This window comes from Convolutriloba macropyga, chromosome 15, assembly GCF_964194025.1.
Source record: "Convolutriloba macropyga chromosome 15, txConMacr16.3, whole genome shotgun sequence".
Taxonomy (NCBI): domain Eukaryota; kingdom Metazoa; phylum Xenacoelomorpha; order Acoela; family Convolutidae; genus Convolutriloba; species Convolutriloba macropyga.
In genome coordinates, this window is record NC_134482.1 from 4,483,855 (window position 1) to 4,501,723 (window position 17,869).

General features: G+C 32.9%; 1 protein-coding gene across 2 annotated transcripts in view; it reads right to left on the reverse strand.

The window, feature by feature from the left end:
* Positions 1 to 7,938: 7,938 nt before the first annotated feature.
* LOC142354468 (uncharacterized) overlaps positions 7,939 to 17,869 on the reverse strand; it is a 63,399-nt gene continuing 53,468 nt past the window's right edge. Inside the window, exons 2-5 of one of the 2 annotated variants that reach the window (XM_075406770.1) lie at positions 12,155 to 13,106; positions 10,647 to 11,303; positions 10,191 to 10,290; positions 7,939 to 9,033 (exon numbers count right to left, since the gene is read on the reverse strand). In XM_075406770.1, coding sequence (XP_075262885.1) covers positions 8,361 to 9,033; positions 10,191 to 10,290; positions 10,647 to 11,303; positions 12,155 to 13,106 — 2,382 coding nt within the window. In that variant the 3' untranslated portion in view covers positions 7,939 to 8,360. The remainder of the gene's footprint in view (positions 9,034 to 10,190; positions 10,291 to 10,646; positions 11,304 to 12,154; positions 13,107 to 17,869) is intronic. The other variant, XM_075406771.1, reaches the window with a different exon arrangement.

Here is a 17,869-nt window from a genome sequence, read left to right on the forward strand (position 1 = left end):
TTCCTAATTATCAAGTCCTGGAGAAAAATACAAGTAAAAAAACTTCATTTCTGACAATTAACACAAGATTATTTTAAAATGTATTAGTTTGTGTCATAAAAATATCAAATGAGTCATCAAAGGTTTATTATATATAGTTTTTTCTTCGCTCTTAATGTACAAGTCGCAGTGAAAAAATAATCAAATAAAAACCCCTGTCCTTGGTGAAAAATAACGAAAACTTAATCTACTTTGCATTCGTTCGTTTCATATAACGTATGTACGAGTCAGCAAACGTCAATGTTCATCATTTTTTCCACTTGAGGGACAAGTATCGGGGAACGTTTCTTCATTAAAAGGTTTTTCGTAAAATTAAATTCATCCAAAACTACCTAAAACCTTACGCAAACTAAATAAGAGTTTCATTTTTTCTCTTCATATTATACAAATCTCTCTCAGAGAGAAACCTTCAGAGACAAAATTTTTCACGAAAATCTCGATCAATCAACAAAGACTAACGGAAAAAATCTCAAAAGAGTATCAGTTTTGTTCACAAAAATGTAAATGAGTCCTTAAAAGTCAAATTTAAACCTTTTTTCTCCCTCGTAATGTACCCAGAGTTTAGAGATTAAAAAAACTTGCTTCATTAGTGAAAACTAACACACAAATACTCTGAAATGTATTAGTGTCGGTAATGTAAACTATATATGCGTCATCAAAATATAATGCTCAATATACATGTCCCGGATAATATATGAAGTTCGGTCATATAAAATATAAATGAGTCATAACTAGTAAACAATAAATCATTTTTTTTCTTTCAATGTACAAGCTGTAGAGTGAAATTTACTCAATGAAAGTTATTTTTCTGAAACGAAAAATTTTCAAAAGAACACCTATTTTAGCACTTACATTACGTTTGATTCAACAGGGCTCAGAAGTACACTATCTCGGATCACATAATGTACGAAAGTACAGCAATTTTTTAAAAACTTTTTATACTAGAAAGTTGTTTTGAAAGCAATTCCCTCAATGGAAACTTAAAAAAACTTTCCTAATGATAATTTCCTATGGGTAAATCCCTAAGCCGAAACATTCAAAGGCTCTTAATTTCAAGCTCCTACACTAATTTTAAGTGATCAGAGTTTAAATGTATCTCGCTTGATTACTATTGAGTTGATAATTTTACGTTTAAAAATTCTCCGTCAGAATTTAACAAAAAAAGAATCGACTGTGCATATGAAAACTCAAATTCTTTGTTATAGGGGTAGCACAGAAATTTTATTATTACAAAGATTTTTTATCATGGATGTTTACGTAGACAAGATATACAAAAAATGAGCCTGGATTAATTGACATAAGTCACTGAAAATGTTCAATTGATTGCGCAAATTCTCTTTTGTACTTTAATCCATAAAGCTCACGGAACAAAACTTCAAGACAGAAGATTTAATGCTTACATTTTATCAACACTGTCTACAAGCGCTGATCCAAAGTATTCAAAGATCAGCAGTAAATATTTTTTTGAAGAGTGGGATCTCACACTAAACTGTGTTAATGATTACTATGTATGAGTTGGAATTAACCGATGTACGTCTTTCTCAGTGTTAATTTTTGTTTGTATAAGTAGCTAGAAGACACCAACATTTAAGAGTTTTTCATAAAACAAAGTCCGGAACCGTTTTCCAAATATGCTGAACAAAGTATTTGTTGTTGACTGTGCAAACCGTTAATTTTATGGTAAAAAAGTTACGCACTTGCAACTAAAATCATTATCATTTCTTTTCTTTTCTGAAAAACGAAGCAATGAACCATGCATGCACGAAAACTTGCCAGACAGAATTCTATGCGCATTTATGGTTCATTGCTTGGTTTTTCAAAAAAGAAAAAAGATAATGTTTTTAGTTGCAAGTGCGTAACTTTGTTTCGTAAAAACTACGTTACGAAAAACCAGTTTGCACAGTCAACAACAAATCCCTGGTCCACTGTATTTGGAAAAAGATTCCTGACTTTGTTTTATGAAAAAAATCTTTAATGTTGGTGTCTTCTATTATCTTATACAAAAAAAATTAACACTGAGAAAGACGTACATCGGTTAATTCCTACTCATACAAAGTAATCATTATCACAGTTTGGTGTGAGTTCCAACTCTTCAAAAATACAATTACTGCTTTAAAATTGACTTTTAATGACTCATTTACGTTTTCGTGAACAAAACTGATACTCTTTTGAGAATTTTTTCTGTTAGTCGCTGATTGATCGAGATTTTCTTGAAAAATTTTGTCTCTGAAGGATTCTCTCTGAAATTTTTATATTATGAAGGGAAAAAATGCCTCTGCTATTTAGTTTGCGTAAAATTATAAGTAGTCTTGGATGAATTTTAACTGACAAAAAACCTTTTAATTCAGGAACTTTCCCCGATACTTGTACCTCAAGTGGAATAAAATGATGATTATTGACGTTTGCTGACTCTTACATACGCTATATGAAAGGAACTAAAGCAAAGTAAAGTAAGTTTTTGTAAATTTTCACCAATGAAAGAGTTTTTTATTTTATGAATCTTTCACTGCGAATTGTACATCAAGGGAAAATAAAAACGATGCTTAACAAACCTGTGATGACTCATTTTATTTTTTTATGACACAAACTAGTAGATTTCAAAATAATCTTGTGTTAATTTTAAGAAATGAACGTATATTTTTACTTGTACTTTTCTCCAGGACTCGTTAATTAGGAAGAAAGAAATGATGTACATTTGACCCTTTATTTCACATATACTCATATTTACCTTTTATGAGCAAAATTGATACAGCTTAAGGTTTCTTGTGTTATCTTTCAGATAAAAAACAAGTTCATAGAAGGAATTTTTCACTGTAACTAGTAAGCTAGGAGTAAGAGGATGTACTTATGATGACTCTCACATAAATATAGATGACACATAATGACACATGAACAAATTTTACGTGAGAATTTTTTTGTTCTGGTCTTGTAAATTTAGGAGGAGCGATGCACAAGCAAACTGTGATAACTCAATTATACTTTACGTAAACAAAAATTATATTGTTTTAAGTATAGTTTTAGTTTTAACTACAAAACAATTTGCTCTCTGGAACTTGTATTTCAAGAGGAAAAAAATTGACGTACAATTGACCTTTCGGAACTATCATTTAAAGTATTTTATTGGTAGTTTTCCGCTAGATTTGTAATTTAGGAGGAAAAAAATGATGTACTAATGAACTTGATTGACTCTTAATTGAAATTGTTGAAAAATTATTGAAATTTTCCTTTATGACCTGAACATTAAGAGTAGAAAAAATATTTGATGAAAAGTTACATTTGATGACTCATATGTCAATTTTGTTAGCCAAACTGATATTTCTTATGAATTTTTTGCGTTAATTTTCACTAATTGGGCCGAATTTCCCGGAGAAAAATGTCTCTATGACTTTTACGTTAAGAGGACGTTTGATGACTCCTTAAAATTCTTTATGTGAGCACAATTGACATTTTTCAAGGCAGTATTGTGTTGGTTTTCAATGACAGAACAAATTTTCCTCAAATAATTTTTTCTCTATGACTTGTACATTGAAAGGGGAAAAATGATGTACATATGACCTTTGATGACTCATTTATACTTTATGTGAGCAGTTTTTAGGTTTTCCTAAAGTAGTTCTCTGTTACTTTTCACTAATTAAACAACTTTGGCCTTGGAAATTTTTTTCTATGACTTTTACATTAAGAGAAAAAAATATTGTACAAATGACCTGTGCTGACTCATGTATAGATTATGTGAGCTTTATTTAAATTTTTTTAAAATAGCTTTGTGTTAACTTTTACTAATTAAACAACCCTTACTTAAGAAGGTTTACTCTATGAATTGTACATTAGTAGGAAAAATGATATCCAAATGACCATTGATCACTCATATATGGTAAATGTGAGCAATATTTAATTTTCTAAAGTAGATTTGTGTTACCTTTCACTTACTTAACCTCTTTTACATAGGAAGTTTTCCTCTATGACTAGTACATTAGTAGTAAAATTTTGACGAACAATTGATCTTTGATGAATTATATATATTTTATGTGAACGTTATTTAATTTTTTAAAGTAGTGTATCGTTATTTTTTACTAATTAAATAACTTTTACTTAAGAAATTTTCCTCTATGACTTGTACATTAAGAGGAAAAAATGATGATCAAATGACCTGCGCTGATTCATATATACTTTATGTGAGCTTAAATTAAGTTTTATAAAGTAGTTTTAAGTTAATTTTCCCTGATGGAACAAATTTTTCATAAGAAATTTCTCTTTAACACTTGTAAATGAAGAAGAAAAAAATGATGTACAATTAACCTTTGATGACTCATCAAATGTTATGTGAGCAAAATTGATGTTTTTAAAGAAGTTTTGTGTTATTTTTCACTTATGGAACCTTTTCCTAAAGAAATTTTTCTCTAGGACCTGTACGTTAAGAGGAAAAAGTGATTTACAATTGACCTCTGATGACTCATATATTTGCTATGCGAGCAAAATCGATGTTTTTTAAAAGTAAATTTGTATTAGTTTTCACTAATGGAACAACTTTTCCTCAAGAAAATTTTTTCTAGGACTTGTACATTACGAGGGGAAAAAATGATGTACAGGTGACCTTTGATGACTCATATATTTGTTATATGAGCATAATTGATGTTTTTAAAGAAGTTTTGTGTTAGTTTTCACTTATGGAACCTTTTCCTAAAGAAATTTTTCTCTAGGACCTGTACGTTAAGAGGAAAAAATGATTTACATTTGACCTCTGATGACTCATATATTTGCTATGCGAGCGAAATCGATGTTTTTTAAAAGTAAATTTGTGTTAGTTTTCACTTATGGAACCTTTTCCTTTAAAAATTTTTGTCTAGTACCTGTACCTTAAGAGGAACAAATGATTTACAATTGAACTCTGATGACTCATATATTTTCTATGCAAGCAAAATTGATGTTTTTTAAAGTAGTTTTGTATCAGTTTTCACTAATGGAACAACTTTTCCTCATGAAAATTTTTTCTAGGACTTGTACATTACGAGGGGAAAAAATGATGTACAGGTGACCTTTGATGACTCATATATTTGTTATATGAGCAAAATTGATGTTTCTTTAAGTAGTCTTTTGTTTGTTTTCACCAATGGAACAACTTTTCCCAAAGAAAATTTTCTTTGGGACTTATACATTAAGCGGAGAGAAGGATGTACAAGTGTTATTTGATGATTAATATATATGTTATGTGAGCAAAGTTGATGTTATCTTAATTAGTTTTGTGTTAGTTTTTACTAAAGGATCAACTTTTCTTTGAGAAATTTTTCTCTAGGACGTGTACAGTAAGAGGAAAATAATGATGTACAGGTGACATTTGATTACTCTTTTGTAGTTCATATCACCAAAACTAATACATTTCAAAATTTAATTAATGTTCACCAGAGCCTGAAATTTTGCTTTAAGAAATTATCTGGCACTTGTATATTTCTCTAATGGCAAAACTATACCCTATTATCCTCCATGCAAAACCGTACTCTACCTTACCGATTCAATTGATTACTCAAATTACATGCTTGCTTTTAATGAAACCTATACAACAGTATCCTGATAAAACCCACCTTTATTCCCCACTCAGTACTATACCCTAGTATTCCGATTCAAATCTTCAATCTATTTGCTCTCCCCCCTTCCCATTGCATATAAACCAATATATATATATATATATATATATATATATATATATATATATATATATTTATTTATATACGCTACTAGCTGCCTGGCAAAATTTACTCTATAATTGTCATGTGATACTACACGCTTTTGTCAATATTCAATTCATCACTTTATTTTTTACTTGTGTGCGGATGTTTGAATCTATACCCTTTCGTCTCCATAAAATACTAAAACAAGCAATCTTGGTACCAATCTCCACCTTGTTATGAGCCTGCAGATATTCAATATTTTTTCCTATATATAATATAGCGTAGTTATTTAAAGCTATACCACATTCTAAACACGACAATTCTATAACTTATTATCCCTATGCAGTTCTGAATCCTAATATTTTTTTTCAAATCTTAACTTTATCTTGCAGATAGTCAAACCTTTATCTTAGTATCTCAATGGCAATTTTGTTCCGCTAAACAGTATGCAATGTTTTACCCTATTAAACTCAATCAACTCTTCACCCTAATACCTAATTGCAAAGGCCGAAACCTATATTTTTTTATCCCCATGGCAAAACTTTGTTCACCTTATTACCCACATGCAATTCTAATTCTTCTATCCTGATTCAAATCTTTGCAATTTTATTTGCTTGCAGAAAATGAGTAAGGTAAAACTATACCCTATTATCTCCATGCAATAAGTGGAATGTAATTTTCAACTTCCGGGAATTACCAAAAAGCGTCTCTACATGTAACCGCTAAAACCTGTTATTCCCATGCAAAAGCTATACCCTATAATCCTTATGGGATTTCCACTCCATTACCCCCATTGCCCGATACCCCAATACTCATTTGTTCCCTTACCGTGCGTAAAAACAGTTTTCTCTGCAGTTTACCAGCTTCTGTAATTACTCCTTAAAAACAAACAAGGTACCTTTCTACTTCAAAAGGGAGTTAAGGTCAGTCTATTACATATTCAGGCAACAATTCTAAACTAAAACGGAATAATTGCCAAGAACTTTTTGTCCGCTCGCATGATCGAACATGTTTGGGGAAAATGTGCCAAAAAGTGGTCTCAGGTGTACACATTTCCTTACTATTAATGTCTTCTCTGAAACATTGAGAACTGTCAATAATAGGATATAGCAATCAGATTTCAATGAAAACCCCAGTTTTTGGGGAAAAAAACTAAAAATTTAAAAAATATATATGAAAAATCTTAACATCGAAGTTATAAAGATAATAGTTAGAAGACAAAATCGCTAAACATAATAATTTTGGTTGCAGTAGAAAAGATTTGGCCATATAAAAAGTGAGACTGACTTACATTTCGTAGAAACGAGGTTTATATCTATTAACATTCAAAAAAATTTCGAAAAACATTTTTAAAGTCTTAACAACCATTAGACGTCCAATCAAATTACTATATAGGTTCACTTTCTCCCTTTAGGAAGCCTTATGCACTTTAGCCAACAATTTTCTGCGATATGACTACAGCATTTTACTAAAATCTCAAAAAGAAAAACTTCAATTATAAATTTTAAAAACTCAAAGTCGGAGCCACAAAAAAGTATGAACGATTCCTTGAAAGCGAATTATTTGTTCATTGCGAATCAATTGACTGTAATTGGGGTTGATCATCAACATAATTTTGACATGAAAAGTGACCAGTCTCTAAGTGACTTGAAATAAATATGAAATGATTTTCAAAATAACAGATCTCAAATAGAAACCGAATTTTTTGATGGTAAACTTCCCTATGAGATGGTAACTTCCCTCATTTTTATGGCTTTTCGTCTGTTTGAAACACAAAATTGTTTCATTTGCGTTACAAACGGCAATTTTGAATTAATAGTATTTATAGAGAAAATCTGAATTTAAAAAATTAAGCTAAAAGTGGACAAAATCATGCCAAACGTTCACAAAAAATTTTACATATCGATAACTCCTTGAAAAAAAAAACCGAAAATAAAAAAATCTTTATATTTTCAATTCTGGGCTGGACCAGCTTTTTAATGATAGCACTCAAATTTCTCTGCGATGAATATATCGATCGGCCAAAGTTGTCTGAACAAAAAAACCCATTTGAGTATATAGTTCAAGTGGGGTCGGAACAAAAAAGTTGACAGTGCGCAAGCATTTGGTTTCTTCAAGCTTTAGTTTACACCTTATGTCTCTGGGGAATATAACTCGTAAAGATAGGTCTCAACCGGCCATAAAAACAAGTATATTTGACGTTTTTTCTCATTTTGAGAGTTGATGAAAATCTGGCTCATTAAAAACATCAATTGCAAAGATCTAATTTAAGAGATACAAATGACTAGAAAGTAGAGAAGAAGGTGATTGTCTGAAGTTAGAGAAAACCAAATCAGATAATCAAGCAAATAGAACAAATAATATTGATCAGGTGTGTGAAAAAGACACTAATGGTTGTTAATTTTGATAAGGATTTTGGTGAAATTTTACAAAAAATCAAGCATCAATTGATTAATACATGTGTGCGGAAAACAGCGATCTTGCAGAGTATATATACTCAGTACGATGTTGTTTTAGTTTTGTTATGTGATTTACTTCTGTTTTGTTTTTTATCGTTGTTTTTTTTGAATTACTGTTTGTTTTCTCTGCGTGAGTTGTGAAAGGAACCTTTTTGTCGAAAAACTTGTCATTTTTCTACGCGCTGTTTGGACGTGGTCGTCATCCATCCCATTCATCCGATGAACTTGTGCTACTAGGACTGGAGAAAGACTCCGTTTCATCGCTATCATCCCGTTTCATCGCTCTCATCATTGATGATGATTGTTCAAAGCTATCCGAAAACGAATCTCGTTTTTTGTCTCCTTGCTGACGCGACATGAATATGTATCTCCTCTCTCTATCTGAAGTTAGATACTCAACTACACTCCTCCGATTATATTGAACAGAGAAGTCTGGAATGCTGTGCGCACGCTTTCTTCCTCGGAGCAATTCAATCAAATTATCCATTTCTGTCCGCTCATCATTTGATAGTGATTCTTTAGCACGCCTCAAAATGGGATCTCGATAATTGTCTCTTTTCTCGCGTAACATGGATATGTGTTCATCTATGGATAGATATTCTACTACAATCCTCCGATCGCTGTGAAAAGAATGGTCTGGAATGCTATTTACGCGTTTTCTTCCTCGGAGTAATCCATTCAGTTTATCCATTTCTCCCCTCTCAGCATCTGATAGTGATTGTTTGGCACGCTTCAAGACCAGATCTAGATATTTGTCTCCTTTGTGACTGAACATGAATATATGTCTCCTCTCTTCATCCGACAGCAGATACTTAACTATACTCCAGCACTCTCTTCTGATAGCAGTATCCAACACGTTCTCACTCTCATTTCTGTTGTCATCCCCAGTGATTGTGGAATTTTTATCGTGTAAGATCTGACAAAATTCTGACAAAACCATCTTGCTAATAGCCTGTAAGGGGATGCATCTTCTTATAAGATCTTATAAGACGTTTATCAGATCTTATACGACAAAAATTCCTCTTATAAGATCTTACACGATAAAAATTCCTCTTATAAGATCTTACACGATAAAAATTCCTCTTATAAGATCTTACACGATAAAAATTCCTCTTATAAGATCTTACACGATAAAAATTCTTCTTATAAGATCTTACACGATAAAAATTCTTCTTATAAGATCTTACACGATAAAAATTCCTCTTATAAGATCTTACACGATAAAAATTCCTCTTATAAGATCTTACACGATAAAAATTCCTCTTATCAGATCTTACACGATAAAAATTTCCTCTTATATAAATTCGTGAAGTATGGTATATTCTTCATATTGAAGACAATTCAGAGTTGCTCTCAAGCAGTAGCCGAATAACTACAGCATGCAACACTTAAGTGTCAGAGCAACAAAGAGAAAAATATCTTATACTGTCTTTTAAGACTTATAAGATATTGTAAAAAAGATTATTTGAGTGACAGGGGCTTTATCCGAAGCGGTGATTATCAAACAAGGCTGAAAATTTTTTTCAAAGACCGAAACTATCTTGGACTGCTAAGTTTAGCCATAGTAAACAGTTAAGACTCACAATAAAACTGCCGCCATAACAGAATCAACAAGCATTTTTTTTTGTTTCATAATTGGTCAGCTGACCGATTATTTTTTTACTTTCATAGGACCTTGACTACGTTATACGGTTATATTGAAATAATTAAAACATGTCATATCAGATCTTACACGATAAAAATTCCGTCTTATCAGATCTTACACGATAAAAATTCTGATAAGAGGAATGTTTATCTTATAAGATGTCTTATCAGATCTTACACGATAAAAATTCTGATAAGAGGAATGTTTATCTTATAAGATGTCTTATCAGATCTTACACGATAAAAATTCCTCTTACCAGAATTTTTATCGTGTAAGATCTGATAAGAGGAATTTTTATCGTGTAAGATCTGATAAGATCTTACACGATAAAAATTCTTAGTCAGCATCTTATCAGATCTTACACGATAAAAATTCCACAATCACTGGGGATCATGATAACATTCATGCAGTAGAAGATTGTTGGGGAAGCCTGCCTCAATGAGTAACCTCATCACATCCAAGATGAATTCCTCCTTTCTGTACCCTATACAAATGAATGAATGAATATAGGGATGATGTATCTATGAGCATGATCTTCAGTCACGGACTAAATCCTACACCTATAGATTGTGATCACATAAAATACAATAAGTTCGTTTGTGCAATTGTATCAATGAGAGTATGTTGTTGTTGTTATGATGAAACCCGAATTATGGCTTAACCAAGATGCAAGATTTCAGATATAAACTATCTGAGAAGATTCTTGTTTATATGATTACAAATATCTGTCTTGCAAAAATTAGTGGACGAAGTGTTTCACTTCTTTTAAGTTCAATTACAATTAAGTATCAACAATACAACATACAACTGGACGGCCACTGTATGAAGTTCATTACTAACTTTCATCAATCGCACACTGCAGAAGAGTCTGGTCATTTCCGTTGATCTGACTGAGTTCATATTTGAGTATGTAATCGTATCTCTTCAGCAATCTCAATCCCAATATAACTGCATCCACACTCTTCATTCTAATAACATTGAACAATATGTCCCCTCTCCACTTTCTGTACTTCTCTCTTCTCTTCTCTTCACTCTCTCCACTAACAAAGCCAAGATAATCCATGAAAAATACATCACATCTGTCCAGATTGGAGAACAATGCGACGAAGGCGGACTCATCATAACTGATTGAAAGCGTGATTTCGAAGACATTTTTGTTCTTATATTTATGAAGAAGAAAACGTTTCTCCAATTTATCACAATTGAGCAGCAATCTACAGATACGAGCCGCATTTTCATCATTAGTTTTGTCTTCGTCCATCATCACATGCAGTATTGTTGCATTTGGATATAATTTGTTAATTTCAATTGAGAGTAGATTCCGTTTTCGAAGTAGATCCAAACAACATTCCACTGACCAAATACTCTTTGATGTAGCAGTACTTCTTGAAAAACTTTCTGATATAACACTCCAGTAGAGTAGATCCAGTTCACTAATTGTTCTGTCATCAATACTGTCCAATTCATCACACACTTTATCACACCAAGCATCGAAGTCTGCAAAAAACAATTGCGGCATCAGATAAAACATTGGGTCTCTAATATACTCAAGAAATACTTTGTTTCCGATCTGAAACGATCGGCGACGTCCCGCAATGGGAAGGAGACAACAGATTTGGGATTCAAACCGCTTTTCAGCCGTTTTCTACTAAATGTACTCAAGAAAAAAAGACAGGTGTAGTTTAAAAAGTTTTACCCCACTGGGAGGTATTTTGCTTCAGGTCTAGGGGTTACTGGCAAAGTAACTCGTTGCAAAGTTTGGGTCAAATAGAGACAATTTGTTTTTCAATTAGTTGCCAACTATTTTTAAAAAATTGTCTTTATTTGACCCAAATTTTGCAACGAGTTACTTTGCCAGTAACCCCTAGACATACAGGAAATTACCACCCAGCTGATACAATTCTATCAATTGTTTACATTGCAGTAACTGCTAAGCTTTGAAATCATGTTCGGAAAGTAAAAATGTAATTTGTTAGGTTCATTGTGGTCAATTGAGGATTAGATCGAAATATACCAATGAACATCTTTTTCCTTGTATCTATTAGTCATCATCACTAAAACCGCATTTTTTAAAAAAATAAATGTAAGTATTGCTGTATCTGTTGTCTTTCATCCCAAATTGGAGACAACAAAATTCTCAAAAAATTGTACTATTTAATCAACTTTTAGGCGGATCAATTTTAAAAATTAATCTTCAGAAAAAAAATGTCATGATCAGTTGGAGGAACGATGAATTATCAGTGTAAAGTGGGTTCTATCAACAAAAATTTAACGCCTACCAGGTTTCAAAGTTAATTAGAGTAAGATTGATATTGCACATTTGCCTGTGCGCTTACGATTAAGCTTACCATGGGGAATCAAGTCGTACTCTTCGTACAAATGGTAAAAGGCAAAGCAGAGTTGCAACTGAACAGATATTGGTTGTCTCTCAATACATTTCATCATCTGTTCCTTCTCTCTCTCCAAGTGAATTTTCATTCGTATTTTCCACCATCTCCATTTATAGCCGTCTGTGTCTGTTGGCTGCAACCATTTAACAAGTGTGGATTTGTTAGTACTGCTAATGAATTGATCAAACAAAACAGCATAATCACTTCTAATCACTGACAGATATGAAGTCAGTAGTTTATCATCTCGTTCAAACCAATATTGATCAGTTCTAATTAGAATGATTCCCACTTCGTACTGTGCTCTAGACACAACTGAAGTCAAATTTTCTTCTCCAATATATGCGTCCTTGATTATGAACAAGACAGATTGGAACTCTGAACCAGAAATACAACCTATCTCACTACTGTGACTACAATAAACAACTTCAGTTGCATTCCATCTCTTCTTCAATTCCTTATCAGAGAAATCGGAAGGTAGGTCATCTGATAGTACTACTACTAGTCTGTCTGTGAAACCATTCTCAAGGAATTCCTCACTCTCTTCAACATTTAATACATCTTCAATTTTGTCGACATATGTGACTGCTATCTGTCTCTGAGCAGCAATGAAACAGCCAGGTATTCTCACTGGTTTAGACGGGAAGGGAAGCTCTTTAAACTCCAGCTTCTCAATATTTCTGCCCGTGATGGTACTGATGTGATTTGCGCTTCGAAATAGAATGTTCAAATTTTCGTGTTCAAGTTTGCCGAACTCTTGAGATTCGTGATTAAAGAACAATCCAAGTCCTCCAAATTCAGTGAAAGTGATCCAACAACATTTATATTTACTCAACTCTTCTATTATATTGTCTCCATTAGCAAAAAAGAGAGACATGTCAATTTCATCAACCATGACAGCTGAATTCTCTTTCTGATGCAGTCATTTTACACAGTTATCAGATTTTAATTGTCAACTCCAAAGGCAAATAGGCAGAACCCAAAAAAGTTACTTAATGAGAAATCAAATCAAGAAAAGTTAGCGTTGAAAAGTTCTGTAAAATCACACAAGCTCCGTAACAAGCAAACATCTACAGTTTTCCAGGCGTTGTTTATTTAATTTATAACAAAATTACAAATACAGTAGAAGAAAACCTAGGACCATTTAGGAATATACAATCTGAACTATTGGAGAGACAGAGCAAAAAAATAGAGATTGAGGCTCATAATCAAATGCACAAGGATAGGCAATCCATACTCAAGAAAAAGTAACTGGAAATAGATGCAAGTGATGAATAAATAAAACGGATAAAAAAATGAGTTATGAAGAGAAAAACGTTTGCCTGAAATATTTGCTCAATAATTCCAAAGTTAAAGTGCGAAATAAAATTTTGCCAAAATTTATTTGTGATTTCGATTTTTTTTAAGTTTCGTTTGCGGTTGAAATTAGATCAACAATCGACCAAAATGAACTTCAATTCAAGACAAAAAGCACATTTGTTCGAGTATATATACTGGGCAAATTCGCTGTTTTGCGCACTCCTGTATTAAGATCAGTAAAGTACACAACCGTGGGTAAGTTTGACACACTCAAATTTTGGTATAAAGGTCGGTAGATTTCGCATTCTATAGTATGCATAATCTGGCGACAGTTTTAATTTATTTAAACACTTTGATTGCGGTGCTCATCAAAACAATTAATTACAGTTAATCTTGCAAGATCTTGCAAAAGGATGTTAATCTTGCAAGATCTTGCAAGAGGATGTTAATCTTGCAAGATCTTGCAAGATGCTTTCAAGATTAACATCCTCTTGCAAGATCTTGCAAGAATAACATCGAAAAGCCTCTTTTATTGAATCGCTCTATGATGTTGCCGTTTTTTGACAAGTTTTGTGAACAAAATAGCTTTTAATGACTCTGGCTAGTTTGTTAGGCCCTGACAAACGTCATATCAAAGCCTCCAGTGACATCCATCTGAAATTTGTTATTGTTTTACCTGACTTTTTTTCAAGAAAAACGATCTTTCTCTGACTCCAAGCACATAGAACCACCACAACGGTTCCGTAACCACAATCTTTATTCATAAGTAGTCAGATGAGTTGAATGACAGGCCTAGATCACGCGAAAAAGTTGATCACAGTTTTTTGTGGTGATAATATAATGGTTTTCGGTGATAAACTATGTTTATGGCGAAATTCGTAAATGGTCACTTTTCTTGGGCTTCCGATACTTTCCAAAATCATTCTATAGCAAAACGGCACTTCTACAGGGGTTCAAAAAATGCTGGAAAAATGAAATTGGGGTGCAAATTTTTTTGCCATAAAACATTTTTTCTCTCCGGCCTAAACAGAAAATTTCAAATTGGCCTTACCGGTGATATAGCAGTAAGAAAACAAAATCTTATAAAAAATGCTGTTTGATGGTTTTTTCATTAACATAGCTTCTAACGACTGTGGCTAGTTTGTTAGGCTCTGATAAACGTCATATCAAAGCCTCCAGTGACATCCATCTGTGCTTCTTATTGTTTTACCTGACTTTTTTTCCAGAAAAACGCCCTTTCTCTGACTCCAAGCGCATGGAATTAATACAACGGTTCTGTAACCAAGATCTCTATTCATAGGTGGTCAGATGAGTTTAATGACAGGTCTAGATCACGCAAAAAAGTTGATCACAGGTTTTTTGTGGTGATAATATAATGGTTTTTGGTGATAAACTATGTTTTTGGCGAAATTCGTAAATGGTCACTTTTCTTGGGCTTCCGATCCTTTCCAAAATCATTCTATAGCAAAACGGCAGTTCTACTGAGGATAACAAAAAACTGGAGTAATAAAATTGGGGTCCAAAATTTTTTTGCCATAAAACATTTTTTCTCTCGGGCCTAAACAGAAAATTTCATATTGACCTTACCGGTGATATAGCAGTAAGAAAACAAAATCTTATAAAAAACACTGTTTGATAGTTTTCTCATTAACATAGCTTCTAACGACTGTGGCTAGTTTGTTAGGCCCTGATAAACGTCATATCAAAGCCTCCAGTGACATCCATCTGAGCTTTTTATTGTTTTACCTGACTTTTTTCAAGAAAAACGCTCTTTCTCTGACTCCAAGCGCATAGAATTAATACAACGGTTCTGTAACCAAGATCTCTATTCATAGGTGGTCAGATGAGTTGAATGACAGGTCTAGATCACGCAAAAAAGTTGATCACAGGTTTTTTGTGGTGATAATATAATGGTTTTTGGTGATAAACTATGTTTTTGGCGAAATTCGTAAATGGTCACTTTTCTTGGGCTTCCGATCCTTTCCAAAATCATTCTAAAGAAAAACAGCACTTATAATGGGGTTTAAAAAATGCTGGAAAAAAATTGGGGTGCAAAATTTTTTTGCCATAAAACATTTTTTCTCTCGGGCCTAAACAGAAAATTTCATATTGACCTTACCGGTGATATAGCAGTAAGAAAAAAAAATCTTATAAAAAACACTGTTTGATAGTTTTCTCATTAACATAGCTTCTAACGACTGTGGCTAGTTTGTTAGGCCCTGATAAACGTCATATCAAAGCCTCCAGTGACATCCATCTGAGCTTTTTATTGTTTTACCTGACTTTTTTTCAAGAAAAACGCTCTTTCTCTGACTCCAAGCGCATAGAATTACTACAACGGTTCTGTAACCACGATTTCTATTCATAAGTAGTCAGATGAGTTGAATGACAGGCCTAGATCACGCGAAAAAGTTGATCACAGGTTTTTTTGGTTATAATATAATGGTTTTTGTTGATAAACTATGTTTATGGCGAAATTCGTAAATGGTCACTTTTCTTGGGCTTCCGTTCCTTTCCAAAATCCTTCTATAGAAAAACGGCACTACTAATGGGGTTTAAAAAATGCTTGAAAAACAAAATCGGGGTGCAGAAATTTTTTGCCATAAAACTTTTTTTCTCTCGGGCCTAAAGAGAAAATTTCATATTGACCTTACCGGTGATATAGCAGTAAGAAAACAAAATCTTATAAAAACGCTGTTTGATGGTTTTTTCATTAACAAAGCTTCTAACGACTGTGGCTAGTTCGTTAGGCCCTGATAAACGTCATATCAAATCCTCCAGTGACATCCATCTGAGCTTTTTATTGTTTTACTGACTTTTTTTTCAAGAAAAACGCTCTTTCTCTGACTCCAAGCGCATAGAATTACTACAACGGTTCTTAAACCACGATTTCTATTCATAAGTATTCAGATGAGTTGAATGACAGGCCTAGATCACGCGAAAAAGTTGATCACAGGTTTTTTGTGGTGATAATATAATGGTTTTTGGTGATAAACTATGTTTGTGGCGAAATTCGTAAATGGTCACTTTTCTTGGGCTTCCGATCCTTTCCAAATTTATTCTATAGCAAAACGGCACTTCTACTGGGGTTTAAAAATTGCTGGAAAAATAAAATTGGGGTGCAAAATTTTTTTGCCATAAAACATTTTTTCTCTCGGGCCTAAACGGAAAATTTCATATTGACCTTACCGGTGATATAGCAGTAAGAAAACAAAATCTTATAAAAAACGCTGTTTGATGGTTTTTTCATTAACAAAGATTCTAATGACTGTGGCTAGTTTGTTAGACCCTGATAAACGTCATATGAAATCCTCTAGTGACATCCATCTGAGCTTTTTATTGTTTAACCTGACTTTTTTTTCAAGAAAAACGCTCTTTCTCTGACTCCAAGCGCATAGAATTACTACAACGGTTCTGTAACCAAGATCTCTTTTCATAAGTAGTCAGATGAGTTGAATGACAGGCCTAGATCACGGGAAAAAGTTGATCACAGGTTTTTTGTGGTGATAATATAATGGTTTTTGGTTATAAACTATGTTTGTGGAGAAATTCGTAAATGGTCACTTTTCTTGGGCTTCCGATCCTTTCCAAATTTATTCTATAGCAAAACGGCACTTCTACTGGGGTTTAAAAATGCTGGAAAAATAAAATTGGGGTGCAAAATTTTTTTGCCATAAAACATTTTTTCTCTCGGGCCTAAACAGAAAATTTCATATTGACCTTACCGGTGATATAGCAGTAAGAAAACAAAATCTTATAAAAAACGCTGTTTGATGGTTTTTTCATTAACAAAGATTCTAATGACTGTGGCTAGTTTGTTAGACCCTGATAAACGTCACATCAAATCCTCCAGTGACATCCATCTGAGCTTTTTATTGTTTTACCTTACTTTTTTTTCAAGAAAAAGGCACTTTCTCTGACTCCAAGCGCATAGAATTACTACAACGGTTCTGTAACCACGATCTCTATTCATAAGTAGTCAGTTGAGTTGAATGACAGGCCTAGATCACGCAAAAAAGTAGATCACAAGTTTTTTGTGGTGATAATATAATGGTTTTTGGTGATAAACTATGTTTGTGGCGAAATTCGTAAATGGTCACTTTTCTTGGGCTTCCGATCCTTTCCAAAATTATTCTATAGCAAAACGGCACTTCTACTGGGGTTTAAAAAATGCTGGAAAAATAAAATTGGGGTGCAAAATTTTTTGCCATAAAACATTTTTTCTCTCGGCCCTAAACAGAAAATTTCATATTGGCCTTACCGGTGATATAGCAGTAAGAAAACAAAATCTTATGAAAAACGCTGTTTGATGGTTTTTTCATTAATATAGCTTCTAACGACTGTGGCTAGTTTGTTAGGCCCTGATAAACGTCATAT